General features: G+C 41.5%; 1 protein-coding gene and 1 long non-coding RNA gene across 8 annotated transcripts in view; one reads left to right on the plus strand and one right to left on the minus strand.

Moving 5' to 3' along the window:
• Positions 1-7,980, plus strand: part of ARFGEF3 (ARFGEF family member 3) — a 185,630-nt gene extending 177,650 nt beyond the window's left edge. For all 7 annotated transcript variants that reach the window (XM_045058104.1, XM_045058105.1, XM_045058106.1 and 4 more), the window contains one exon: positions 3,267-7,980. In XM_045058104.1, coding sequence (XP_044914039.1) covers positions 3,267-3,458 — 192 coding nt within the window. In that variant the 3' untranslated portion in view covers positions 3,459-7,980. The remainder of the gene's footprint in view (positions 1-3,266) is intronic.
• On the minus strand, positions 3,743-11,415 carry LOC123385555. Its single transcript, XR_006598336.1, has 2 exons — positions 5,801-11,415; positions 3,743-4,450 (listed from the first exon to the last, which is right to left on the minus strand). It is a non-coding gene; the product is annotated as an uncharacterized LOC123385555 (long non-coding RNA).
• Between the last annotated feature and the right edge of the window lie 15,021 nt (positions 11,416-26,436).

Consider the following 26,436-nt stretch of genomic DNA (forward strand, 5'->3'; position numbering starts at 1 on the left):
GACCCTTTCAAAATACTCTGGGCGCTTAGATTGCGGGTCCCTGTTGCAGGCATAAGTTAGAAGATCTTCGATCCTAGGGTTCTATGAACCTACACATAACCGTATTCTTAGGACGAACATAAATTTGGACTTAGCATGAATCTTGCAAGATGCCTCTTTTTCCTCTAAAGTATTTTGAACATAGTACTAAACTTTAGAACCCACAAAAATCATCTTTGACTGGACTTTTGCTAATCTAGTCTAACAGAGACATATGGTAGTCCTATTCCAGTTTGCTAGGCATTATAAAGACTGATAATTTAACGTGTCTTCATAAGGGGCGCCTCGGTGACTCAGTGGGTTAAGCATCCGACTTTGGCTCAGGTCATGATCTCACGGTTCATGGGTTCAAGCCCCACATCGGGCTCTGCGCTGACAGCTCAGAGCCTGGAGCCCGCTTCAGATTCTGTCTCCCTCTCTGCCCCTCTCCTCCCTTCTCTATCTCTCTCTCTCCTCCTCCTCACAAAAATAAATAAAATAAAGTTTCTTCATTATGAAAAGGCAGGAGAGTTTTTAAAAATATGAGGAATAAATAAGATTTTGGTACAGGCATACCTTGGAGATATTGCAGGTTTGGCTCCCGACCACTGCAATAAAGCAAATATCAAAGCACGTCAAATGAACTTTTTTATTTCCCAGAGCATATAAAAGTTATGTTTACACTCTACTGTAGTCTATAGAGTGTACAATAGCATTTTATCTAAAAATATATATACATACCTTAATTTTAAAAATACTTAGGGGCACCTGGGTGGCGCAGTCGGTTGAGCGTCCGACTTCAGCCAGGTCACGATCTCGCGGTCCGTGAGTTCGAGCCCCGCGTCAGGCTCTGGGCTGATGGCTGGGAGCATGGAGCCTGTTTCCGATTCTGTGTCTCCCTCTCTCTCTGCCCCTCCCCCGTTCATGCTCTGTCTCTCTCTGTCCCAAAAATAAATAAACGTTGAAAAAAAATACTTCATTGCTAAAACTCATCTGAGTTTTTAACACGTCATAATCTTTTTGCTGGTGGAGGGTCTTGCCTCCATGTTGATGGCTGCTGACTCATCGGGGTGGTGGCTGCTGAAGGCTGGGGTGGCTGTGGCACTTTCTTAAAATAAGGCGACAATAAAGGTCACTGCATCGACTCTTTGACATATTATTTCTCTGTAGCGTGCAATGCTGTTTGATAGCATTGGACCCACACTAGAACTGCTTTCAAAATGGGAATCCAGCCACTCAAACCCTGCCACTGCTCCATCAACTCAGTGTATGTAATCTTCTAAATCCTCTGTTGTCATTTCAATAGTCTTCCCCAGGAGTAGATTCCATCTCAAGCAACCACTTTCTTTGCTCATCCATAAGAAGCAACCCCTCACCCATTCAAGTTTGATCATGAGATGGCAGCAATCCAGGCCCATTTTCCGGCTCTGCTTCTGACTCTTCCGCTGTTTCCCCCGCACCGCAGTTACTTCCTCCACGGAGTCCTGAACCCCTCAGAGTCCTGCATGAGTGTTGGAATCAAGTTCTTCCACGCTTCCGTTCATGTCGATGTTCTGACCTCTTCCCATGAATCATGAATGTTGTTAACAGTATCTAGAACAGTGAATACTTTCCAGGTCTTCAATCTACTCTGCCCAGATCCAGCAGAGGAATCACTGTAACAGCTCGAGCCTTATGAAATGCATTTCTTAAATAATGACCTGAAAGTAGAAACGGACTGCAGAATGGCTGTTGTGTTAGCAGGCACGACAACAGCGTGAATCTCATTGTACATCTGCGTCAGAGCTCGTGGGTGACCAGGTGCATTGTCAACAGGCAGTAATATTTTGAAAGGAATCCTTTTCTCTGAGTAGCAGTTCTCAATAGTAGGTTTAAAGTATTCAGTGAGCCATGGGTAAACATGTGCTGTCATCCAGGTTTTGCTGTTTCATTTATGGAGCACGGAGTAGATACGGCGTAATTCTTAAGGGTTCTAGGATTTTGAGAATAGTAAATGAGCAGTGGCTTTAACTGAAAGTCACCAGCTGCATTAGCCCCTAACTAGAGAGTCAGCCAGCCCTTGGAACCCAGGTACTGACTTCCCTCTAGCTATGAAAGTCCTAGATGGCATCTTTTTCCAACAGAAGGCTGTTTCATCTGCATTGAAAATCTGCTTAGTGTAACCGCCTTCATCACTTATCTCAGCAGATCTTCTGGAAAACTTGCTGCAGCTTCCAATCAATACTTTCGATTAGGGAAACAGCTTCTTTCCTTAAGCCCCATGAACCCACCTCTGCGAGCTTCAAACTTTTCTTCTCCAGCTTCCCCACCTCTCTCAGCCTTCACAGAATGGAAGAGAGTTAGGGTCTCGCTCTGGATTAGGCTTTGGCTGAAGGGAATGTTGGGGCTGGTTTGATCTTCTATCCAGACCCCTCGAACTTTCTGCTTGTCAGCGCTAAGGTTGTTTTTCTTTCTTATCATGTGTGTGTTCACTGGAGTCACACTTTTAATTTCCTTCAGGAACTTTCCCTTTGCATTCACAGCTTGGCTAACTTAGGCTGGAAGCTAGGCTTTTGTGCCAGTCTCAGCTTCCAACACGCCTCCCTCGCTAAGCATAATCATTTCTGGCTTTTGATTGAAAGTGAGAGACCTGTGACTCTTCCTTTCACTTGAACGCTTAAAGGTCAATGTAGGCTTATTCATTGGCCTAACTTCAATACTGTCGGGTCTCAGGGAATAGGGACGCCCAAGGAGAGGGACGGGCAAAGGGCTGATCAGTGGGGCGGTCAGAGCACACATGTTTATCAATTAAGTTCACCATCTTATATAGGCACAATTCATGGCACCCAAAACAGTTATAATAGTAATATCACAATCACCCAAACAAATATAATAATTCAAAAGTTTGAAATATTGTGAGAATTACCAAAATGTGACACAGAGACGCAAAGTAAGCAAATGAAAACACAAACAAAAAACCCACTATCTGGGAAGCACAGTAAAAGCAAACTGCAGTGAAACGAGTTACGCCTCTAGCCTACAAAAGCTGAAAATCAGGCATTCCTAATGTCGGAGGAGTCTCTGCTATTCCTTGTATGGATGAACTCAAAATGACAATCTCTAGTCGCTACATTCAATTAGTAAAGACAGATTTATTGCAGCCCAAAGCCAGAAAACTCATTCGCACACTGGCAGGGCTTAGCCACACCTGAGAGTTCAGCTGAACCCAGAGGAGAAAGCGGCTAATTCCCCTAAATCCTTTCTCTTAGGCATGGACCAACATGATGCTAACAGTTCTCAACCAGATTCAGATCCTTCCAGACCAGACCTTCACGGCTCTCCAGCCTGCAGTGTTCCCGTGCATCAGCCAGCTGACCTGTCACGTGACCGACATCCGCGTGCGCCAGGCCGTGAGGGAATGGCTGGGCAGAGTGGGCCGGGTCTACGACATCATCGTGTAGACGACTCACTTTGAGGAAGTTCAGTAGCAAGGGTTAGAGAGTGCCTGCCAGTCTGACTGATCGCGTTTTCCCCACCACCAGCCCCACCAAAACAAGTGTCTCAGAGAACAATCTGTTGCTCCCTAACACTGGGGCCAACCTGGACACTAACCTTGTATCTGGATGACACAAATGATACTCTGATTTTGCACATTATTGCAGAAGAGTCTCCATTCCTTGATACGTTTCTAAATCTTGATGTTCATTTCCCAGTGCTTTTGCTTGCGATGTTATTCCCAAAAGGATCCCTTTCCAGGACTACCCCTTTGAAAACACTACATTGACCTATGATTTTTTTTTTTTTAATGGAAATGTTAAGGAAATATCTGCTGGTAAGTCAAGCTGATGTGTAAGCACTCAGGCATCTAGTAAAGACATTCACTGGAGGAAGATTTTCTATTATGATTATGGGCTTATTAGCAGCTGGAAAAACCTTCTTGGGGGTCATAATCAAGAAAGGGATGGCTTCCTCTGTAAAATATCCCAGAACATTTCAAAGTCGTCCCAAACTGTCAAGATTTTCCAGTTGGTATTCACCAACTTCTTCTAAGGTACGTTTGTGCCTTTATTTCCCTATTTCTAAAGGAAAAAATGCTTTCCTGGCAGGGTTTTAAGTCTACGGGCTGGCAGCCTTTGACACACAGATTGGCTGACACAGATGTTGCCAAGAGACAGACTGACCAGCCACCCTGGCTTCCCATTAGTCTTTGCTTTTGCTCCCAAGGCAAAACAGGAAAGGGAAAGAAAAAATGGTGCCTTAGTTTTTTGTTGCACAGACATTTCTATGCTCCACGGTTACCTGAACATAGGGCAGAACCTTGGGCTTTTAAGGAAACAAAACATTAAAATGCAACTCATTTTGTATCCGCACCTTCGGAGGAAAGGACTCAGTTCTCCATCCAGTGAGCAGACTTCTCAGGGAACGGGGCAGGAAGTGTGGGGTAGGGAGACAGCTGGAAGGGGTGAGAAAAGAGATGGTGACGAAGTCATTTTAAGTCTTGAAATATTATACAAGCATCACATAAAATGAGGGTGTCAGGCATACAAGCTCTGGTCTCAGAAGAAAACAGAACTGAAGGAGAAGGGGACACAGAATGAAATTTAGGAAATTAAGTTTTTCAATTTCAAACACTTCTCCTCTCTGGCAAGTAAATTTACTTATGTCTGGTGTCTTTCCAGGCTGTTATTTTACATGAATATTTCTTTTAGATATCACTAGGAAATCAATTTGGAAACTTTATCATACACACAGTACACTTAATAGTTCTTCAGTTACAATGATTGAAACTCATCAAGCCCACTCGTGTACATTCTAGAAAGTAGAGTTTGTTGCTAAGATACGTTATCATTTTCCCAGCCCCTAAAAACGTGTTCACAATGGAATGTCATTGAAAAATAAAACGTCAACTCTTCAGTACAGAAGTAAGGATTTCAAACCAACAACTTTGCTCAGTGCTAGTATTTGTAAACTTCATCTTAACCTTGTAGATATTTACATATTTCTCAAGGAAGACAGAGTTCCCTGACTTATTTAGGCAATCTCAAAGAACCCCATCATTTCGTATGCCATCCAGAGATCACAGCAAAATCCAGAAGGCATTTTTCCAGTTCCACAAAACCCTCTCTTTGCCTTCAGGTTTTACTCATTAGACAACAATTCAAGTGTAAACACGGATCAACTATTTGATCTTAAGCAGTGAATTGTTGGAACAGCAATGTATTTAAGAGTATTCTATACTTTTAAACTTTTTCTATTTTGGAAGTAGAATGGAAAGTCAGATACTTTTCCTTTGTTTTCACAATAACCACAAAAAGAAACAGAACCACCGTGATATACTGCTTCTCTGAGGTTTACTTCCCCTTTGTGAACCCATGAGGACTACAAAATTAACTTGGTGGGGGTGAGGGCCATGGGGTGGGGTAGGGAGGAAGCTTCAGAGAAGCAGAGTGTCAAATCCATGATTATAACATGTTTACATGTAGCAACTTTTTATATAGCATAAAAATTCAGAGCCAGTCTCAATTTAGAATGTCACGTCCCAGAATATGTTAGTTGTTTGGAAATCAGAATTCATTCTCCCACAGACTCTCCCTCATGAGATCCAAGGCTAGTTTATGAAAATAAATTTACCCCGTACTATGTGCAAACACTGCTCTGAGACTAGGACTCATTATAGGTTCGAAGAGTGAAAAAGTGAGAAAACGTGCATAGCTCTTTACCTACAATTTTGTAAGAGGGTTTTAGCCCTTTCCCATCATCTATTCTATAGCCTACCCCGAGGCCCATATTGGTCTCAGCTCACCTTGATACTTCCCAGAGGTATTTGCTGTTGTCAAGAGGACATCGCCGGAGACAAATAATCTCTAACAAATAGGACTTCAGGTCACAATGACGTCCGTCGACTTCAGGTCACAATGACGTCTGTCTTCTCCAGGAGTGGAGAGGAAAGGGAAATAATTAGGGACCTCGGTAGATGAGTGGTCCCTTCCCTGTTTGGCCCCTCACACACTTCCAGTGTCTGGGCTTCTGCCTCTCTCCCTCTCTTCCTTCACTCCATCTCTCCCAAGGTCTCTGAAAGACCAAGGTCAAGACAGCCTTTGTGGCGAAAACAGTCATGACCATGTATTTACTGATCTAAGCAGAATAAGATTTTGCACGTCACTTTCAGTTGCCTGTATTTACTGCCCAAAGTGTGTTACCCTACGACTGAGACGTACTCTCTTTTTCTAATATTTTGGTAAAGTGTGCATCATGAAAATACCTAGAAAATTTCAAAGTGTTTAGGAATTCCTGGCAGCCAAGTAGACCACACGCATCATCAGATTTCTCCTTGCCATGAGGACATAGGTTTGATGGAGGGCCAGTGTCTCGCCTAGCTCTTGCCTCTCCTGATTGGCTTCTAAAAATGTTTAGGCTGCTTCCTTACACCATGTTGCCATCTCTCCCCTTATGATTATTTTCTAGCCTCCTCCATCAATATACAACTAGGGCACTTTCTACTATCTTTACGCTATGTAATGACCAAGGCAGATGCTAACCTATATAATGGCTCAGATTAAATTATTTTCAAACATGACAGAATATTAACATAATTCAAAAGCACCTTTAAATGGAAACTTCTTGGTACAGTGTCACCAGGCTTTTAGTTCTTGTTGTTTCAAGGTTTATACAGAGCCCGTTGAGACCATCAAGTAGCCTTCACTGCAAGAACGTAATGCAATTATATGACAGAGATCCCTGACTTTCCCCAAATACATCACAGGGCTGCTTCTGCAAGAAGGTTTTCTTTCTCAGAAAAGAAAATCCATTTGTGTCCGCCCCATCAGACTAAGCAGAGTGAAGACCTTAGTTTGGAGCCGGTAACAATTGCAAGAGGTTACAGACGACAGGGAGGAGGTGACGTTTGTTGAATGCCACCGTGACCGGAGACCTGAACCTACATTACCCTTTAGCTCTCACGATAACCTTGTCAAACAGGTTCTGTTTTCCTCATTTTTTTCAGATGAGGACACAGACCCAGAGAGGTTAAGATATTTGCCCAAGATCACCAGTAAATGGCAACGTTGGTTGCAAAAGAGGTGTTCCTGAATTCAAAGGCCATGCTCTGTCTACAATACAATGCTCTAAGGACACAGAGTGAATACATGAGTGTTGCCAGGAATTAAACAGTGAAAATGAGTTGAAAGTATTCAATCGATGTCCCATATCTGCAATCCTAGGAGGATTTTTTCAAATAGGGTTTTAAAAACGTGTTCGTTCATAGAAAGATCACACATAATATAATGGTTTGGGGTGTTTGAAAATAAAATAAGGTCTGAACTTTAGTCTTAAAGCAGACCCTCAGTGGTAATTTAGAAAACTTGCCAAATTAGCCGGAAGTGATGGAATATTACTATTCGGGGCCAGCTGTTCTGCAGGTGTGCATGGCAGTCTGTGTCCGGAAGAACATGCACGATTGGTAAACTTTTCTCAATTGCCGTTTAATCACTCAGAATCAAGTGCCCTGTAGCCAACAGTGCCTCTCTACTTGCTTCCCTGGGAAGTAGATGGCAGTAAAAGTCATCATCAAAGTTTGAGAATATGCAGAATCCGTTCTAACCAGTTTTCCACTGCACTCTCTGAAAAGGAAGCGACAGGTAGGACAAGATTGTTTAAAGATCCAGGTACTGAGGGCATCAGGTCAATTTCCACCATGTGCCATATGCCTCAATATTTCTACATACTCTGCAGACAAGGAAACAGACATAAGGAAAATCCAACATATGACATTAAGCGGGTGACAGAACTTGGATATGCATGGGTACCACTTAGGTGATCCTGGTGACATTTAGTGTGGCCTTAGAAAAAGCAAGAGACTCTCTTTAAGCACTTTTTATTGGAAAAAGGAGCTTGTTATGGGGCAAGATTTAATGAAATCAGTAAAGAACTCATAATTATGCTTCATCAAAAAAAAAAAAAAAACTATGTTCATTCATAGTGGAACAATCTAGAAAATGGCCTCTCTCCTTTTAGGAGATCCTCTTCCTCTGCTTATAATGTTTATATTTGATGTGGAAGTAACTAAAATTTTAATACAGAGTTTTGGACTAGAACACCATTTAGATTTCCAAAATACAATCATTGCTTCAGGGAAAACAGACCAAAAAAAAAAAAAATTATCCCGGGGGATAATTTATGAGAAACTAGTTGAGAACAATATTCAATTTCCTTGTTAACAATGGCACCTCTTACTAATTGAGGAAAATGCAATACAATACCACTAGCACCATATAAAACCTTTCCCCTGTATCTTTGTGTAATAATGCATGAGGGTTCCAGGGAGGAGAGACTGGCTGACCATCTTAGTAACAAAATTACAGTCAGCTACTGGTGCATCCCACCCAGGTATGGTCCTTCCAGCTTGTCAACCACCAAGAATTGCTGCGTATGATTAGTTCCTATCCTAAAGTTTTTAGTGGTTGTTGTCTAATATCTTTTGACTTTGCTCTTAGGTGGTTCTCAAACTTTGGACACATCAGGATCACCTGGAGGGCTTGTTAAAACCCAGGTCGTTGGGCCCATGCCCACGGTTTCAGATTCAGTAGGTCTGGAAATTTCCATTTCTAATAAGTCCCCAGGTGAGGTCAGTGCTGCTGGTCTGGGGACCACATTTTGAGAACTGGCTTGAAAAAATTTCCAACTACTGCCTATGAGATCAGCCTGACTTATCAAGCTCTATAGAAACATCGAACTGAATCTTGGGCAGACACCTTGGGATTGGATTCTCTACAGCATTCCTACTCAATCTTCCCAGTTTCTAGGTTTATTATGCCAACAATTAGGTTTTTTTTTTTACAAGCTAGAAGACAATGAATGTATAAGTTCAATGAAACAGTGAATTCTGTGTAAGCTTCTCGTCTTTGTATTTAGAAACACTGGTTATGGATGATCATTTGTATCATGTTGACCCTTTGACTTGTACTGAGGTGATTTTAAATTTCAATATGTAGTGTTTGAGTTTCTTCTGTCATTACAGTTTTAATGAGACGTTTCCATCTCAACTCCATCACAACTTTGGCTCCTGGCTTCCAGAAGTTTTGAGTAGTTGCTTGCTTGCCAGTAGGTTTCTCTCTCTCATTAGTCACCCAAATATCAACACTTCAAAATGGTATTACACTATTAGACGTAGCTTCATCTTAACTGTCTGGTGTAAATTAATATTTTAATTCTTATGTACCTGTGAAGAGTCTACCAAGTGGCTTCATGGAAATTTGCAAACTGAACAACTCCCTTTTGAGCAGTACATGTGCCTGTTTGAAGGACTTTTTGGTAAGTGTGTTTGTGTTCATACCTGCACAGTGGAGACCGTACTCATTATCTCATCTTCCAGTGATGGGAGAAATGTTCACGGGCATCAGCAGGCTTTGGGAATACAGTGAAATTATGTTAACTTAAATATAGGTGGGGCCTATGTTTCTTAACACTTCGTCTGATTAGTTCACTTTGGAAATTCTTTTTTCCACCAAAAAAAGAATAATCAGGGAATAATTCAAGAGAGAAAAATTAAGTACCTTAAAATTATCCATGTATAAATTATATTAGTTATATCATTCTTATTGATTTCATATTCTCTAAAGCCTTCTGCTTAAATACACTGACATCATTTAAATTACTTTAGATTGTTGTATGAATAGAAACGACTATATTTACGAGAGTTAGTGAGATCAGAAAGCATATCAAAGGGTTGATGGTATTAAGGAGTCAAGTTCTTGCCTCTGTGGATGGAAATAATTGTTTCAGTTCACGTTTGTTTTCCATAATCTGTTTTGGAAACTCTGTGTGCATTTAGTTCTTTTAATAGTCATTGGTTTTCAAATTAAATTTAAAATATTAATCTCTAGGAATAATTTAGTTCCAACTTATTTTACCAACTGGTGCCAAAAAAGGGAGCGGGGGGTGGGAAGCTAAAAGCCAACCTTTTGAACTACCACACAAAATGTTTTCTCTTCAAGCTAGGGAATCTCCAGCCCTGACATTACCAGCCACAACAGTCATCCAGGGCTACCTCCTGGTCATGTGCAGGCTACTTTGCATTCCTCCCATGGAAGTTCTTCCATCTGTATTTTGTTGGAAGTGGTTCTCTGTAATAAAAATCGGTTCCCTGCTGAATAGGCGAAAATGGACAAGGATTAGTGCTTTTGATATTGTGGGTTTCACTTCAGTTGAAGCCATGTGATAGGATATCCAGGTATGGCATGATAGGGGCAGGAGCAGGTGCCCAGAGGGAAAGGCTGCTTTCAGTTATTTTTGCTTGTTAATTTGTTTTCAACGGGTGGGTGGGGGTGGCTAAGAAGAAGACATTTATTGCCCTCATCATGCCAAAAGACTATTATTCGAGATTATTTTCCTGCTTTTCTAAGAGAAATAAAATAAATTACATTATAAACAGTTCCCCTGTTATCATTTCCCACTCTAAATAAAGCCAGTGGGTGGTAAGGGTTCTTTTATCCCTTCTTATATTATGCCAAAGAATCGACTTGTTTTCATTAAAAATTATAAACAAATGAAGCTTGGTACAGCCATAATGATTTGAGTCAGTGTACCATTTTATCTATAAAATGCAGAATTCATCCTCGCAATCCCATTCACCAGGAGCCTTGAAGCATTTTGTTTACTCCAAAGGACTTGTCTAGAAGTACAGTTTTTATTTTGCCTTCTTAGTTTGGTCATATTTATTAAAAGACACATACACACACACACACACACACACACACACACACACACACACAACTGAGACTACCCTCCTTTATATGTTGATAAACTGTTTGATTTGATAGAATCTGTCTGTTCATTGTTTATCAGGTCCCTGTAAGCAAGCTTGCAAGTGTATTTTGTGTACATTTTATCGGAGGTGAAAATGAAAATTCTAAAGAGAAAATATTTTAAAAGATATTGTATTTATGTTGCTTGTGTTGTAGAATAAAAATTCAAATGCATTAAAAAAAATCTATGCGGAACAATTTTCTTATCTAAAAAACCTATCAAAATAATTTGTGTAAATATCTTATGTTTACAGAATACTACCACAAGAACCAGGTTTCTTTTTCCATGGCATTTCATAACTGAAGAGGCCCCTTCCAGTTCCATAACACAGACAAGGTCACTGTTGACAATCTGGTACATACCTAGAAAGTATATCTGAAGAGATACATATATATTACATATATTTTTTCTTCTCTAAAATAAATTCATATTATCAGTAGATATTGATGGAATTTGTCCATTACAAAAATCGCTACCTTTTGTTCATAACAAATCCCTCAATAGGTATATGATTATTAGAAGGTAATATTGAAAAGAAAATACAGCCCCTTTAATGTCATGGTCTTATTAGATTGCAGCTTTAAAACTGTTTCAGGGGCGCCTGGGTGGCTCAGTCGGTTGAGCACCCGACTTCAGCTCAGGTCATGATCTCGCAGTTGACCAGTTCGAGCCCCGTGTCAGGCTCTGTGCTGACAGCTCAGAGCCTGGAGCCTGCTTGAGATTCTGTGTCTCCCGCTCTCTCTGCCCCTTCCCCACTCATGCTCTCTGTCTCTCAAAAATGAATAAACGTTAAAAAATTTTTTTCTAAACTGTTTCAAAAGCCTACAACAGTATAACCCTAGGAATCATCATGCCCAAATCATGGAAAACTGGCCAATAGAGGGGCAAAAGAAGTACAAGTTGCCAAAGAGACGAAATCTGTGCACGTGACCTTAAACCATGATTCTATCATTCTATCATACACTCTGGTAATCTGACAGTTGCACTACTAAGTCACCAGGCACTTCCCTCTTATGGATGAAATAAAACTAAAGTAGATACTAACATACTTTACACAAGGACATCACAAACGTAAGTGACCAACTGTGTTCACAGATAGAGAAGAACAGCCGAGGTGGCCTTGGGCTTTAGCCAGCAAAGCAGAATTCACATCTCGAGCTTTGCCTCTTCCTGGGAATGGGATAAAGTCCCACTCAAGTGGGACAACACTTGAGTACCGAGCTCAAGGTTCCCACTCCGGAAAATGAATATAAACTCTAACTTCGGGGTTGCTTCAAGAGAACACGAAAGCCCCAGTGCTGCAATGCTCTGTACATGCTAATGATTAATAAACGTAGTACTGCTATGTGCTGGGGCGGGGAACCATCACATCAATGGCCCCACTATTTTGCAAGAGAATTTATACTTGAGACCTCGTGCGTACCTATCCTTGACATTCATAGCCATACATGCACTATAATACAGAAAGCTAAGCATTTGTGCCAATCTTGTATGAGGTGGTTGGCTGCTCAGATGCATCTCTTCTAAAATTTTTTTTAAATGTTTATTTTTGAGACAGAGAGAGACAGAGCATGAACGGGGGAGGGTCAGAGAGAGAGAGGGAGACACAGAATCCGAAACAGGCTCCAGTCTCTGAGCTGTCAGCACAGAGCCCGACGCAGGGCTCGAACCCACAAACCACGAGATCATGACCTGAGCTGAAGTCAGACGCTTAACCGACTGAGCCACCCAGGCGCCCCGGATGCATCTCTCTTTAACCGAACGTTGGGAAATAAATTCTACGTCAATGGCCAGTTCTTCTATTGTTAATGTCTAGTAACGAATATGATACGTGCATAAATTTATAGGTGTTTCTGTAAAAGTAGAGACTTGATATGCTTCAACTCTTTGGCTCATGATCAAAACTTGCATAATTTAGCTTTGATAACTCTTTCATCTCACTCATTAGAAAGTTCACTTTCCCATCTGGCCTAAAGGTAGGTTCAATAAACAAGTGAAAATAAAATTGAAGCATAATGCAATATTGTGGCTTTCACATCCTGACCGACATTCCTATTATCTCAAGCCTTTGAAAGAATATTCTAAGCATGCTTTTTATCTCTTCCTTGTTTGCTTTTATTTATAGATTCCTAGTTATGGCATTGAGTCATCAGTGCCCTAAGCCTGCCCTGCTGACTTAACCTGGTTGCCCAAGATGTTTTGTTGTCCACGAAACAAACTGTCTGGCTTAATGATCTCATGCACACCGGGAGAGAGTAACAGCGTAATTAAATCCCAGAGAAGTTTATAAGCAATTTCTAAATCATCTCTTAAAAAAAAAAAGTGGGGGGCTATTTCAACAAAAGGGATCGAATTCACAACAGTTTAGATCTGGGAACTCAAATAATTGAACTTCAGTTGACACTGATATGGTTTCCTAGTCATCTTTATAGCAGGATACTAATTATTTGCTATATTGAACTACTGTAACAGACAAGTAAATGTAAATGACAAGAGGAAGTAACAGCATTCTCTGCCAGTGTCTCTTGCAGAGAATAACCTTCAGGGAGATAAATTAGAAGGTACATGCTTTGATGCAGAAGACTCCATTAGAACTCAACTTGAAAAAAAATGAGTATTCAAGCTAATTTACCAATTATAAAGGAGAAGATGCTGTTGGCTATATTATAGTTAAAAATTCAATATTGCATCAAATCAGTTACGGATAACCCAGTGGGTTTTCCAATACAACGATGGGTTATAAAAGTCACGCTATTCTAAAAGCCTAGAACAGATTTGCTTTTCAAGTGGGAGGAATATATATTACAGACCTGTCAGATAAAAACCATTTGGAAATGGAGTACTTGGAAAACTGAGCATCGTTCTAAGCCCTACCAACTGAAAACACTGGCAGTGTTCACCTTAGTACAAATTTAGGGAGTTAAATCTTACATTATTAAATTGGTAAATTTAACTAGCTCTGGGGCACCTGGGTGGCTCAGTCGGTTAAGCGATTGACTCTTGATTTCAGCTCAGGTCATGATCTCCCTGTTTGTGGGTTCAAGCCCCACATCGGGCTCCACACGGATGGTGCAGAGCCTGCTTGGGATTCTGTCTCCCTCTCTCTCTGCCCCTCCCCTGCTCGTTCTCTCTCTCTCATTCTCTCTCAAAATAAATAAATAAACATTGAAAAAAAATTAACTAGTTCTTATTCCTATGGCTGGGGTGGGGAGGGAAGCCCGTAAAAACTTTGGGGATTAGAGCATGGAATAGAGATAAGAACGTATCCTCTCAGCAGGTCTCAGCCCCCTGCTATGTGTGGCTGGGGGCTGGGGGCAGGGGAGCTGCTCTGTCCCATCTCCACACACCCCTCTGAGCATACCTGTGAACACCTCCTTCCCTCTCACGCCACTCCAAGGAATCCAGTTGTTCTGTTAAGGAATCCTGCGTGCATCCTATGATTATGTTAACTTCTTGCCATTCGATTCCTTCAATTCCAAGAAGTTAACATAATCATAGGATGCACGCAGGATTCCTTACTTACCAGAACAACTGGGATTGTGTCTTTCAGGAACTGCTGATTGCCCAACATTTGGGAATGGGCACAGATCTGGATTTATGGAAACAGATCTCTGATCCAAAGATCATAGATGAATGCTACCAGGCTACCTTTCTTCAATACAAGTTTTCCTCAAAAGCATTAAGTAGAATCCTGTGACTAAAACCGTATTTGAGATATTAATCTATGTTCTTTTCTCCCAGTATCTTCCCTATTCCTTTCTTTCTGTTCAAGTACAAACTTGGCCAGGGATTCATTGTTTCAAGGGAGGTATATAATGGGGCAGAATGACAATGAACTGCCTGTGACATTCTCTGGCTCTTGTATTCCCAAAGCGTAAGCCATACACATACACGTACATACACATGTGTGTCTACGCACATGGTTGTGGGGTTTTTTTTTTTAATGAGGGAAGAGTGCCATAGAAAGAGAGAGTGTAGACAAACTCCCTAGGGTAGAAACATAAGGGGAAAGAATTCCTTTGTCTTTGAGTTGAAGTGAATTCCCAGGGCTATCAGAAAGAGAGAGAAGAGGTCCCACAGCAGAAAGGCTGCAGGTCAGGGAGGAGTCTTGCAATGACAAGACTGTAAGAACCCAGACAAGACATGCCTGTCTGGTGTTCCTTGGCTGCGGGTTGACCAGCTAACCTGGGGAAAAGTCCCAATCTTTGCACGGGGTAGCAGAAAGATCTCCACACCTCATGGTGTGGAAGCAGCACAGCAAGCAGTCACGTGACAGAATGGAAGCTCAGAATACTTCTTCATAGGGTCAGAGAAAAATAAAGAAAATCACAATTTGATACATGCAGTTACAGGCTGAGATTTATACCTGCTTTTGTAGTGAATAATCTAAAAATCAAGGTATGTGTAGTTTTGTAAGGCAATGGAATAGCAGGAGGGGGATGGAAACAGTTGCCCCTACAAATGCAAAGCTATTTCCAAGGAAGGGCCAACTGAGCTGACAATTGACGAGACCCCCCACCCCCAAGTTCAATACCAGTGGCCCTCAATGTCAAAAAGTTGTCTGCCCCCTTTGGAAGCAAGTCCGCCTCATAAGATCATTTTCCATCAGGCTCCCAAACTCTCTCCCCTTGGATGTTTGAGCTGTTTTGACAAAGTGCAATTTCATTCCTCCCAATGGGCAGGGCTTCAGTTGCTACAGCTAAACCCAATGTCCTCTACCTGATTCTATAGCCTTTCCCCTGCTGGTTTCTGGGTGAACTTAAGTACCTCACCCCCTCTTCTGCCAGCGGCTGCAATAGTCCCACTTCGTGTTTTACCTAACCAGCAAAAGACACCACCTGTTCCATGTGGATTACAGACAAGTGCAGGCTTAGAACTAGCTTCGTTATGTGATCATGATAAGAAATGTAACAGGACAACCGTTGACAGAGTGACTTCAATCTCTATCAAAAACACATCTCCCCCACCTACAGCCAGTCCTCCTACCCTGGGCCCTTATGCCCCTGAAGTAGCTCAGCTACCCTAGATAGTCACAAGCTGTAATGTCTATACGACCCATTTGATTGAGTGTTGAACTTGCAGGTGTCCCGGAGAGAAAGAAGGAGCTGGGCTCAGGAATCTGCATCACGACAAGCTTCCCAAAGTACTGTGATGCAACCGGGGGACCACTCTTTGAAAACTATTCTAAGAAGCTCAGTCTTCTTCTAAGACCCTTATTCGAAGAATCTGGTTCTAAGAATCTGATGTATAATCAACCTGACCTAAAATTAAAAGCTGCAAGTCTGGTCTCTAAATACAAGAGTTGTGGGGCGCCTGGGTTGGCTCAGTCGGTTGAACGTCCGACTTCAGCCCAGGTCATGATCTCGCGGTCTGTGGGTTCGAGCCCCGCGTCGGGCTCTGTGCTGACAGCTCGGAGCCTGGAGCCTGTTTCAGATTCTGTGTCTCCCTCTCTCTCTGACCCTCCCCTGTTCATGCTCTGTGTCTCTCTCTGTCTCAAAAATAAATAAACATTTAAAAAAATTAAAAAAAAATAATAAATACATACGTACATACATACATACATACATACATACATACATACAAGAGTTGAGGCGGAAGCCCAGATATACTGCAGTTGTTCAAGACTCCATCTTCCAGGGAGCTTCACTTCACTTTAGGTTATTTTGACAGAGAAAGAGCATGCACGCAAGTAGGGGAGGGGCAGCGAGCGCGGGGGAGAGAATCCCAAGCAGTCTCTGCGCGGCGTCCATCACAGGGCTCCGTCCCACAAACCTTGAGACCATGACCTGAGCCGAAATCAAGAATCAGATACTTAACCAACCGAGCCACCCAAGCGCCCCAATAGCTTCACTTTAAGTCAGAGGTTTGTAACTTGAGACTCACAAAGAATTAAGGGGTCTGTGAACAAGGAAGGGAAAAATTACGCCCTTATTTTCACTGACCTGTGACTGAAATTTAACGTGTCCTTCCATTTTGAACACAGGCATAAAACCACCATGAGAACCGCAGGCCTCCAGAGGTCACGGATCTTTCCCGATTGCAGACCCCTCAAAATTCCCATACTGGGGAAGCACTAAAGCTGCTATTCGGTCTCGTCATTGGATGTGTTAAAGGAGAAGAATACATGTGTATTACGGTTTCAAAGTTGAATATTTTGATACCTACATTGGTTTTGTTTTCTTTGTAATAAAGTGCATCTTACCACATGCATTTAAAGGTGTTTAAAATATCTTAAATTATCCTGAAAAAGGATTCACAGACTTCCCCCAAAGTGCAAGAGTCTGTGCCATAATAATCAGTTAAAGAAATTCTGTCCAGGCTTATCATAAGGGAAGATGGCTGTAAATCTGGGGCAAACTCATCAAAGGTTTGGGACAAAAGCATTTTCTCTCTCGTGTCACCTTCTATTCTAGTCCTAGAATCAGCACTGTTTTGTCAGCAAATGACATCTGAGTCTCATTCCTTCCTCAGCCACGTGACAGGCTGGTAAAGTGATTGCCAATGTCCCTTAAAACAAAAAAAATCCATTTTTCTGACCAAAAATTCTAACAGCAAGACAGTTCCTATAAATTCTCACAAAGTCTCCTGCTTTGGAGGCATTCAAATGAGGACAGTGCACAGATTTTCTTTTCCTACTAAGAAATGACTCCCTGCTCTAGAGTAAAGCTTACTAAAAATACAGTTCTGTATGTATTCATGAATTTCATACACTTTTTTAAAATTCCAATTGATTTGAATTTTTAAAGCACTGCAGGAGAAAACAGAGTGGCCTAAAACTCTCTACTTGCATTGTGCAAAATGGAAAAATGCAATGTTCTTATGTCAGGATTGGCCCTTTAAATTAAAAAAAAACAAAACAAAAAACTAGTTTCATGTAAATTTTAAAACCTGTTTTGAATTGGTAATGTTTCAAAACTAAAAACAGAGCCAACAATGTTTAAAGATGAAATGGGTAAAATAGCACATCAAAAGAATTAACTTTAAGCTGTTATTTAGGGGCATCTGGGTGGCTCAGTCGGTTAAGCATCCAGCTTCGGCTCAGGTCATGATCTCACAGCTAGTGAGTTCGAGCCCCGTGTCAGACTCCATGCTGACAGCTTGGAGCCTGCTTAGGCTTCTCTCTCTCCCTCTCTCTACCCCTCCCCAGCTCACGTGTTGGCATTAGCTCTCTCTCAAAAACAAATATTTTTTTTTAAGTTATAAAAAAAATATTATTTAGATTCAGCTTCCTATTAATGAATATACCAACATTCCAGATGTCTGGAATGAATCTGACTACTAAATACTAAAGTCATATTTATTCTAAAATATTAAGAACTAATATTGACAATGATTTGACTAAGGAAATCTGATGGATAAATGGTCAAAGTCATTTATTAATACAATCTCACATTATCAGCCAGCAGACTATGAAATAAATTGAGGCGAATTTTACCTATAACACCTACAATGGAGCAACTAGACTATTTAATCATTTCTTCATTGTTTTCATTTTTAAAATGAATTTAGAGATGACTAAAGTAACCATTTTACTAAAGAAAGGCAAGACTGAGAGGGTGGGCTTTTCAAAGAAACAGGAGTGTCTGAGAATCCACATTTAATATGTCATAGAAAAAGTATTTCCCCTCGGAATGGAGCATCAGATTGTAGAAAACCCGAATAGACTCCAAGTCCTACCCTCGCTCTCTCAAGACTCAGAACCGTGCTGGACAATTTACATACAACTGTCCCCAGAAACCCTCAGTAAGAGTCTCAGATACATTTTACAGACGGGGAAAGCAAAGGCTCCAAGAAGTGAAATGGGAAATTCCTGAAGGTCACATGACTAGCAACTGGCAGAACCCGGATTCAAACTGAAATCAGTCTGACCACAGAGCTGTGTTTTCTCCTTTAAAACATGATGCCTTGAGGTAAATACGTAAATGAAATTAACAGCCTGGATGAAACTTTGCCCAGTGCAACATCTCCAACCTCAGTCAGTTAAAATCACCCTCAAACTTAAATTCCAACATTTTTTCTTAATCAGTACTCTCAAAATAATTGTGTTACATTAGTCCTCACAGTGAGAGTCAGGCTGGTATCATGACCATGGAAAATGCAGACTAAATTCATCTGCTGTAGGAATAAGTAGCATGAAACTCAACTGATGGCTATATCCAACTCAACAATCTAGCATTCTGCCAAAGATTATCTTGAGAGAGCTAATACTCATGACAAACTTAAAGGGCATTTGAAATACACACCATTTTTAGAATTTCTAATTTTATGCCTGCATTAGGTTATGCTGTTGAGAAGCCACGCATCCAAACCAAATCATCTCAGCTTCCCGTAGAAATGCTTCCACGAATTAAGATTTAATGTTACGTCCTTGGCGTTTAAAGAAGGTCGATGTAAAAATTGCCAAATTTGTCTTTCGTAAATCTATATTAATCGTAGGTGCCTATTACAGCACTCATGTGTTTTCTTGTATAAGAAACCATGAGGCCAGTTCTTCCAGAATTCAAAGCCAAGGTCCTTGATAATAATTATTTGATCTTTATACCAGATACTAACTTACCTATTTTTGCCATAGCTTCCAGGAAACTCAGAGCTTCAGTCAGGCTGAAGAAGAGCGTTGAGGACTGAGAGGTGCGCAAGCCACAAGCACCATGCCACTTCCTGCGTCCCTTGACTCTCCTTATTCACTCATCACAACAATTAGACTAGGAAAATTCAGTTCATGTCATCTAATGGGAGGAAAGTGCACTGAGATCACTTTCCTAAGGCGGCTCAGCTAGAAAACAGTCAGCATTGAAGTCCAGGTCTGAGTCAAAGTTCAAGTCTTCCACCAGGTGGAAAGAAATTTCACCCCCTAGAAGCACCCACTCCCTTGCGTTTTAGTTTTCTATTGTTTTTATTCATGAACAACCTAAAAACTTTTTTGTGAGTTATATATAAGTCACGTGTAAATAAAATATCCCCTCAGGATAAACGTTGACCTAACTAACACTGTGATATAACCAGGATAAACAGGTTACAGGTTCTCTTAGCCACACCAGACGCACAGAGTTTCAGGTCCTTACTAGCCAGATACTGATCAGTGGCAAAACTCAGTGGTATAACCCACAGAATCTGAATAGAGTAGCCCTCAATCCCACTTGGGTCCCTTAACATCCATGGGGACAGGGAGGAACTATGGTTTACCAGGCTCTCTTTAGATCACGTTCTCGTCTAAAGAGACTGAGAATGGGAACAGAAAGATAGCAGAGTAGTAGGACCGTGAGCTCACCTCATCCCATGAATACACTGAGAGGTCAGCTACATATATGCACCGAACTCTAAAACGCCATGAAGACCAGCAAAATAGACCTTCCACAGTTGATCAACTGTAGAGAGAAGGCTACATTGGAAAGGGTAGGAGGGGTGGAGACATGGTCTGGTCTGGAACCAAACCCACAGTGAGACTAACCACAAACAAAAGGAGCTCCACCAGCATCAAGAAGTGAGATCAGACCCCATACCAGGCACCCCGGCACCGGAGATCCTCACTGGGAAGAGGAGTCCCCATGACACCTGACTTTGAAAATCAGTGGGCTTACTCTGGGAGAGCCAGAGGGCAATAGGAAACTGAGTACCCACCCTTAAGAGCCCACATACTAAGTAATGTGGCCAGAGACTCAGCACAGAAGCAGCGGTTTTGAAAAGTGCCTGAGGGGTGTACCTGAAGGAGATTTCCCCAGGAACAGAAATGCTGGCAGGGGCCCTTTCTCTTCCCCTCTCCCAGCCTGGATAGCCGGAGGCTTGTGGGAGCCAATGCTAACACCCCCCACCTCTCTTACTAGCACCTCATGCCCCATCTCCACAGTCCCCTGCCCACTTCATGCAACCTGCTGGCCTTGGCAGGCACCCCTTCAAAGCAGCTCCTGCTTAGGGCACCTGGGGGCCTCAGTAGGTTAAGCGTTGACTCTTAATTTTGGCTGTCATGATCTCACAGTAATGAGATCGAGCCCTGCATCAGGCTCCATACCAAGCGTGGAGCCTGCTTGGGATATTCTCTCTCTCTCTCTCTCTCTCTCTCTATCTCTCTCTCTCTCAAAATAAACATACATTTCAAAAATAACAACAACAAAGCAGCTCCTGCTCTGCCATACCCTCTAAGCAGCCTGGCCAAAACCCGCACCACTCCAAAGTGACTTCTACCCTGGGGAGAGGGGCAGATAACCCCACGCACCGGTGACGCCCACAGCTCCAACAGCCCAGGCCCTTAGCTAGCTGCCCAGGGAGCAAGCCCTGCTATTCTCTGCACCCACAACTCTGGCAGAGAAGCTAGTTGCAAACACCAAGGATGACTGTTGGTCCCACTCACCAAGGAGCCCCCTGGTGGCCTCAGACAGGCCTCTCCACAGCAGGGGAACCAAACGCTACCTGGTGTGCTCACAGCAGGCAAAGTGGGTCACTGCACCCAGCTGGGCAGAAAGCAGTTGGGATTCAGCCACAGAAGCAGCCCATGCAGAGGACACCCCCAAAGCACATGGTCCGGGGACCAGGGCGGATTGCACTACAGGACACTGCAGGATCTCTTGTATCCAAGGCCACCACTTTCAAGACCGGGAGATATGGCTGACCTACCTAACACACAGAAACGAACACAGAGAGGTAGACAAAATGAGAAGACAGAAGACTATGTCCCAAATGAAAGAACAAGACAAAAATCACAAAGAGCTAAACGAAATAAACATTATGCTTGATAAGGCATTCAGAGTTAAAAAAAAATATATATATATATATAATAAAAATATTATATATATAATTTTAAAAAAGAATTCAAAATAATAGTCATAAAGATACTCCCTGGACTTAACAAAAAGAGCAGATGAACTCAATGAGTACTCCAACAAAGAACTCAAAACATGAGTGGCCCTGGGTGGCTCAGTTGGTTAAGCATCTGACTTTGGCTCAGGTCATGATCTCACAGCTCATGAGTTCAAGCCCCATGATGGGCTCTGTGCTGACAGCTCAGAGCCTGGAGCCTGCTTCAGATTCTGTGTCTAACTCTGTTTCTGCCCCTCTCCTGCTCATGCTCGTGCTCTCTCTCTCTCTTTCTTGTTCTCTCTCTCAAATAAATAAACATTAAAAAAAAAATTTGTAAAGAAACTGAAAATGTGAAAAAGAACAAGTCAGAGATGAAAAATTCAGTAACTGAAATTCTAAAATACACTAAAGGGAATCAACAGCAAATTAGAGGATATAGAAGAATGAATCAGTGATCTGGAAGATAGGGTAATGGAAAGCAACCAAACTGAAAGGAAAAAAAAAAAGAATAAAAATGAGAATTAAAAAAAAAATGAAACCATAAAATTCCTATAAGAAAACATAGGCAATAATCTCTTGGGCATCATCCTTAGCAATGTACTTATGGATAGGTCTCTTCAGGCAAGGGAAATAAAAGCAAAATAAACTATTGGGACTACACTGAAGTAAAAAGTTTTTGAACAGCAAAAGAAACCATCAACAAAACTAAAACCTAGTAAATGGGAGAAGATATTTGCACCTGGCATATCCAAGAAGAGGGTTAATATCCAAAATATGTAAATGTATACAACTCAACACCAAAAAACAATCCAATTAAAAAACAGGCAGAAGACCTGAATCTTTCCAAAGAAGACATACAGATGGCAAACAGATACACAAAAAAAGATGTTCAACATCACTAATGGTCAGAAAAATGCAAATCAAAACCACAATGAGATCTCACCTCACTCCAGTCAGAAGGGTGTCAAAAAGGCAAAAAATAAGAAGTATTGACAAGGATGTGGGGAAAAGGGAAATTTTGTGCACTGTTGCTGGGAACATAAATCAATTTACATTGGTGCAGCCACTGTGGAACATAGTATGGAGGCTCCTCAAAAAATTTAAAATAGAAATATCATATGATCCAGTAATTTCACCACTGGGTATTTATCCAGGGAATACAAAAGCACTAATTTGAAAAGATACAAGCACCCCTGGACTTGTTGCAAAATTATTTACAGTATCCAAGATATGGAAACAACCCAAATGTCCATAAATGAATGGATGGATAAAGAAGATTTGGTATTGGGGTGCCTGGGTGGCTCAGTCGGTTGGGCATCTGACTTCAGCTCAGGCCATGATCTCACAGCTTGTGGGCTCAAGCCCCACATCAGTCTCTGTGCTGACAGCTCAGCACCTGGAGCCTGCCTTGGATTTTGTGTCTCCCTCTTCCTCTGCCCCTGCCATGCTTGTGTTCTCTCTCTCTCAAAAATAAATAAACTTCAAAGAAGAAGAAGAAGAAGAAGAAGAAGAAGAAAATGATTTAGTATACATATACAATGGAATATTATACAGCCATAAAAAAGAATGAGGCCTTTTGATCTGTGACAACATGAATGGACCTAGAGGGTATAATGCTAAGTGAAATTAGACAGAAAGACAAATACCATATCATTTAAGTTATATGTAGAATCTAAAAAACAAAACAAAGGCAAAAAATAGACTCTTAAATACAGAGAACATACTGGTGGTTGCCAGAGAGGGGGTGGGGGAGGGGATGGGTGAAGTAGACAAAGGGTATTAAGAGGTACAAACTTCCAGTTGTAAAATGAGTCAGAGAGATGTAAAGTACAATATAGGAAACATAGTGCATAATATTGTAATAATGTTGTATAACAGATGGTGGCTACACTTAACTGTAGTGAACACTGAGTAACGTAGGTATAGATTGTGAAATCAATACGTTATATACCTGAAACTAACGTAGCATTGTATGTTAATTATACTTCAATTAAAAAAAAAAAACAAGGACTTGAGACCAAGAAGAGGATTTTGACCAAAGAGCTCTCAGAGTTAAATTTCTAAGTTTATAATTCTCCTTTAATAATAGAAATTGCATGTCTTATCATCATAGTAGCTAACATTGAGAACTTATTAAGTGCACAGCATTTTACTTGGATTATTTCATACAGACCTCAGGACAGTTTTGATCTAGTCGTTATCCAGATTTTACAGAAGAGAACCTGAAGCTTCAAGAAATTATCTAACTCATCGAAAGCCATTTCTGTTTAAGTAGAAGTGGAATTCAAAGCAATCTGGCCCCAGAACTTACGCCTTTTAGTGCTGGTCTATTGGCCTGTTCAAAAACTCATCAGAGCAAAATAACCTAAAAAGTTGTAAAGCTTATCAAATAACTGTACCCAAGTAGCACTTATATGTATGTTTAATATTAATCTAGAATAGGTAAAATTCAATGAGATATAGTAATTGAACATTTAATTCTCAGAATAGCACTAGAGAGTCCAAATATTTTCCAAAACAGCAACAAATTAAAGTTTTCTATTTGTCTATTTTATGCTCAGACCTCAAGTCTATTTTTTTTAATCTTTTTATTTTTGAGAGAGAGAGAGAGAGAGAGAGAGAGAGAGAGAGAGAGAGAGAATGTGAGCAGGGGAGGAACAGAGAGAGAAGGAGACACAGAATCCCAAGCAGGCTCCAGGCTCCGAGCTGTCAGCACAGAGCCCAACATGGGGCTCAAACCCACGGACTGCGAGATCATGACCTGAGCCAAAATCGGTCGCTCAACCAACTGAGCTGCCCGGGCGCCGCTCAAATCGAATTTGAAAAAAATGAGTTATTACTATACACTAAATGTTTGTTTCCCCCCAAAAATGCATATGCTGAAATCTAATCCCCAATGTGATGGTATTAGGAGGTGGGGGGAGGGTCTTTCAGAGGTGACTAGGTTATGAGGGTAGAGCCCACATGAATAGGATTAGTGCCCTATGACAGAGACCCCAACAGCTCCCTTCTTGTGAGAACACAAGATGTCCATCTATGAACCAGGACGTGCCTTCTCACCAGACACTGAATCTGCCAGTTCCTGATCTTGGACTTTCTAGCCTCCGGAGCTGTGAGAAATAAATTTCTGGGGTTCATAAGCCACAGAGTCGATGGCATTTTGTCCTAGCAGCCCAAACAGACTGGGACAGTTATCTTCTAGGATTACACGTGCGTTGCTTTCGATCCAGCTGCCGTGGTGATCTAGAACTTCTCTATTATCAATAAACTCCCCTTCCTCGCCAGTTATTTCGGGGCAACTCCCTCTACTTCCTTACCTTAAATAAAAATGAGTTTTTCCCTGGTAATTCCACATTCCTTGAAACTTTGTAGGAGTCTGGCTGGAAAAAGTATAGGAAACCTCCAGGCTCCCACCCTGTTTACAGACCACCACTGTGACTCTTGTATCCATTTTGTTCTCCACTTTGTTTTTACCCACTTCGTTCTTGAGGACACAGTCATCTTTTTTTCTCCCCTCATTTAATATTTATTCCATTTTCTGTCCTGGGATGATTGGACACGTGAACAGCAACTGAATTGTGATCTAATCCTCATGCTCCAGTCCGTGGCAATGGAAGAATCCAGAGAACATTCCCCCAAGGTCGGGTTCAGTTCGGGTCATACTGTCTGATAGCCAGTCAGGCACTGTCTACCAGTCTCTCCCCATGAAAGCAATTATTTGGATAAATGCCGTTGCCTGTGCCCAAATATGGACCCCCCAATCTCATGCAGGAATATAGAACTGAAGTTTCCAACTGTATGCAGAAAATACCCTCAAATGTGAGGGGCGAATGATGCTGTCACCAACTACTACTGTTTTGCTAAACAGAAACATCTCAGACGGAAATTCCTACACCACTGCCAATTCCCAGCAGTTCAGGACTCCACTAGAGTGCAGGTGATCTCCCACCACAAAGAGAGGGTCTACCCTAGAAAGCAGAAACTACTTAAAAATCCCCTAACCTGCAGTGTTCCAACTTTAAGATGTTTTCATCCAACCTTCATATTCGTTTGAAAAAGTACACACATACAATCGGATACAATCACATACAAACACATCAGAAATAATAGATCTTAAATTTTTAAGTTGATAGAATTAGTAGACATGTTAATTTTCTTCTATGTTTAATTTTCTATTCCTTGTGTACTTACTCTGAATCGGGGGCGGGGAGGGGGTAGGGGAAATGTCTTTGAAAGGGAAAGACTTACTGCGCACAAATAAAAAGTCCACAAAAAGAAAAGGATAAAGTATCTTCAAGGCCTCCCTTATATTCATTTCCACTGCAACTGAACTTTCCTTTGACCCACACGTCCCAACAGTCTCTCCAGTACTCTCCCTAACTCCAGACTTTCCCCTCTCCATTAGTTTTCCATCTGCGCTGAAACCAGAGGAATTTGTTTGTGTATCTTTTTCCCTCCTTTAAAATTTAAAGTCATGTATTTATCCGTTTGGTGTAGGCAGAACAGAGCTCTCATATGACTATCATTAGAATACAGTTAACATGTATACTGGTGGCACTGAGGTCTCCACATAATTGTTTTTTCCCCTTTCCTGGCCTTTTGTTGGCAGGCTCTGGAAATTCACACGGCTCCTCCTTGGTCCCAATCTTCATTCTCTGATACTTAGAGAGACTATCATTCTCCATTCAATCACTAAGGTTCTGCTGAGCATACACCATGTGCTGAGCACCAGGATACAGCCTAGATACACAGCAGTGCACAAGAAAGACCCCCTCCTCCCTTCATGAAGCTCCCACTCACAGCTTCCACTTTTCCAAAAATTCCTGCAAGCTGCCAACCTATCCA

This window comes from Felis catus, chromosome B2, assembly GCF_018350175.1.
Source record: "Felis catus isolate Fca126 chromosome B2, F.catus_Fca126_mat1.0, whole genome shotgun sequence".
Taxonomy (NCBI): Eukaryota; Metazoa; Chordata; class Mammalia; order Carnivora; family Felidae; genus Felis; species Felis catus.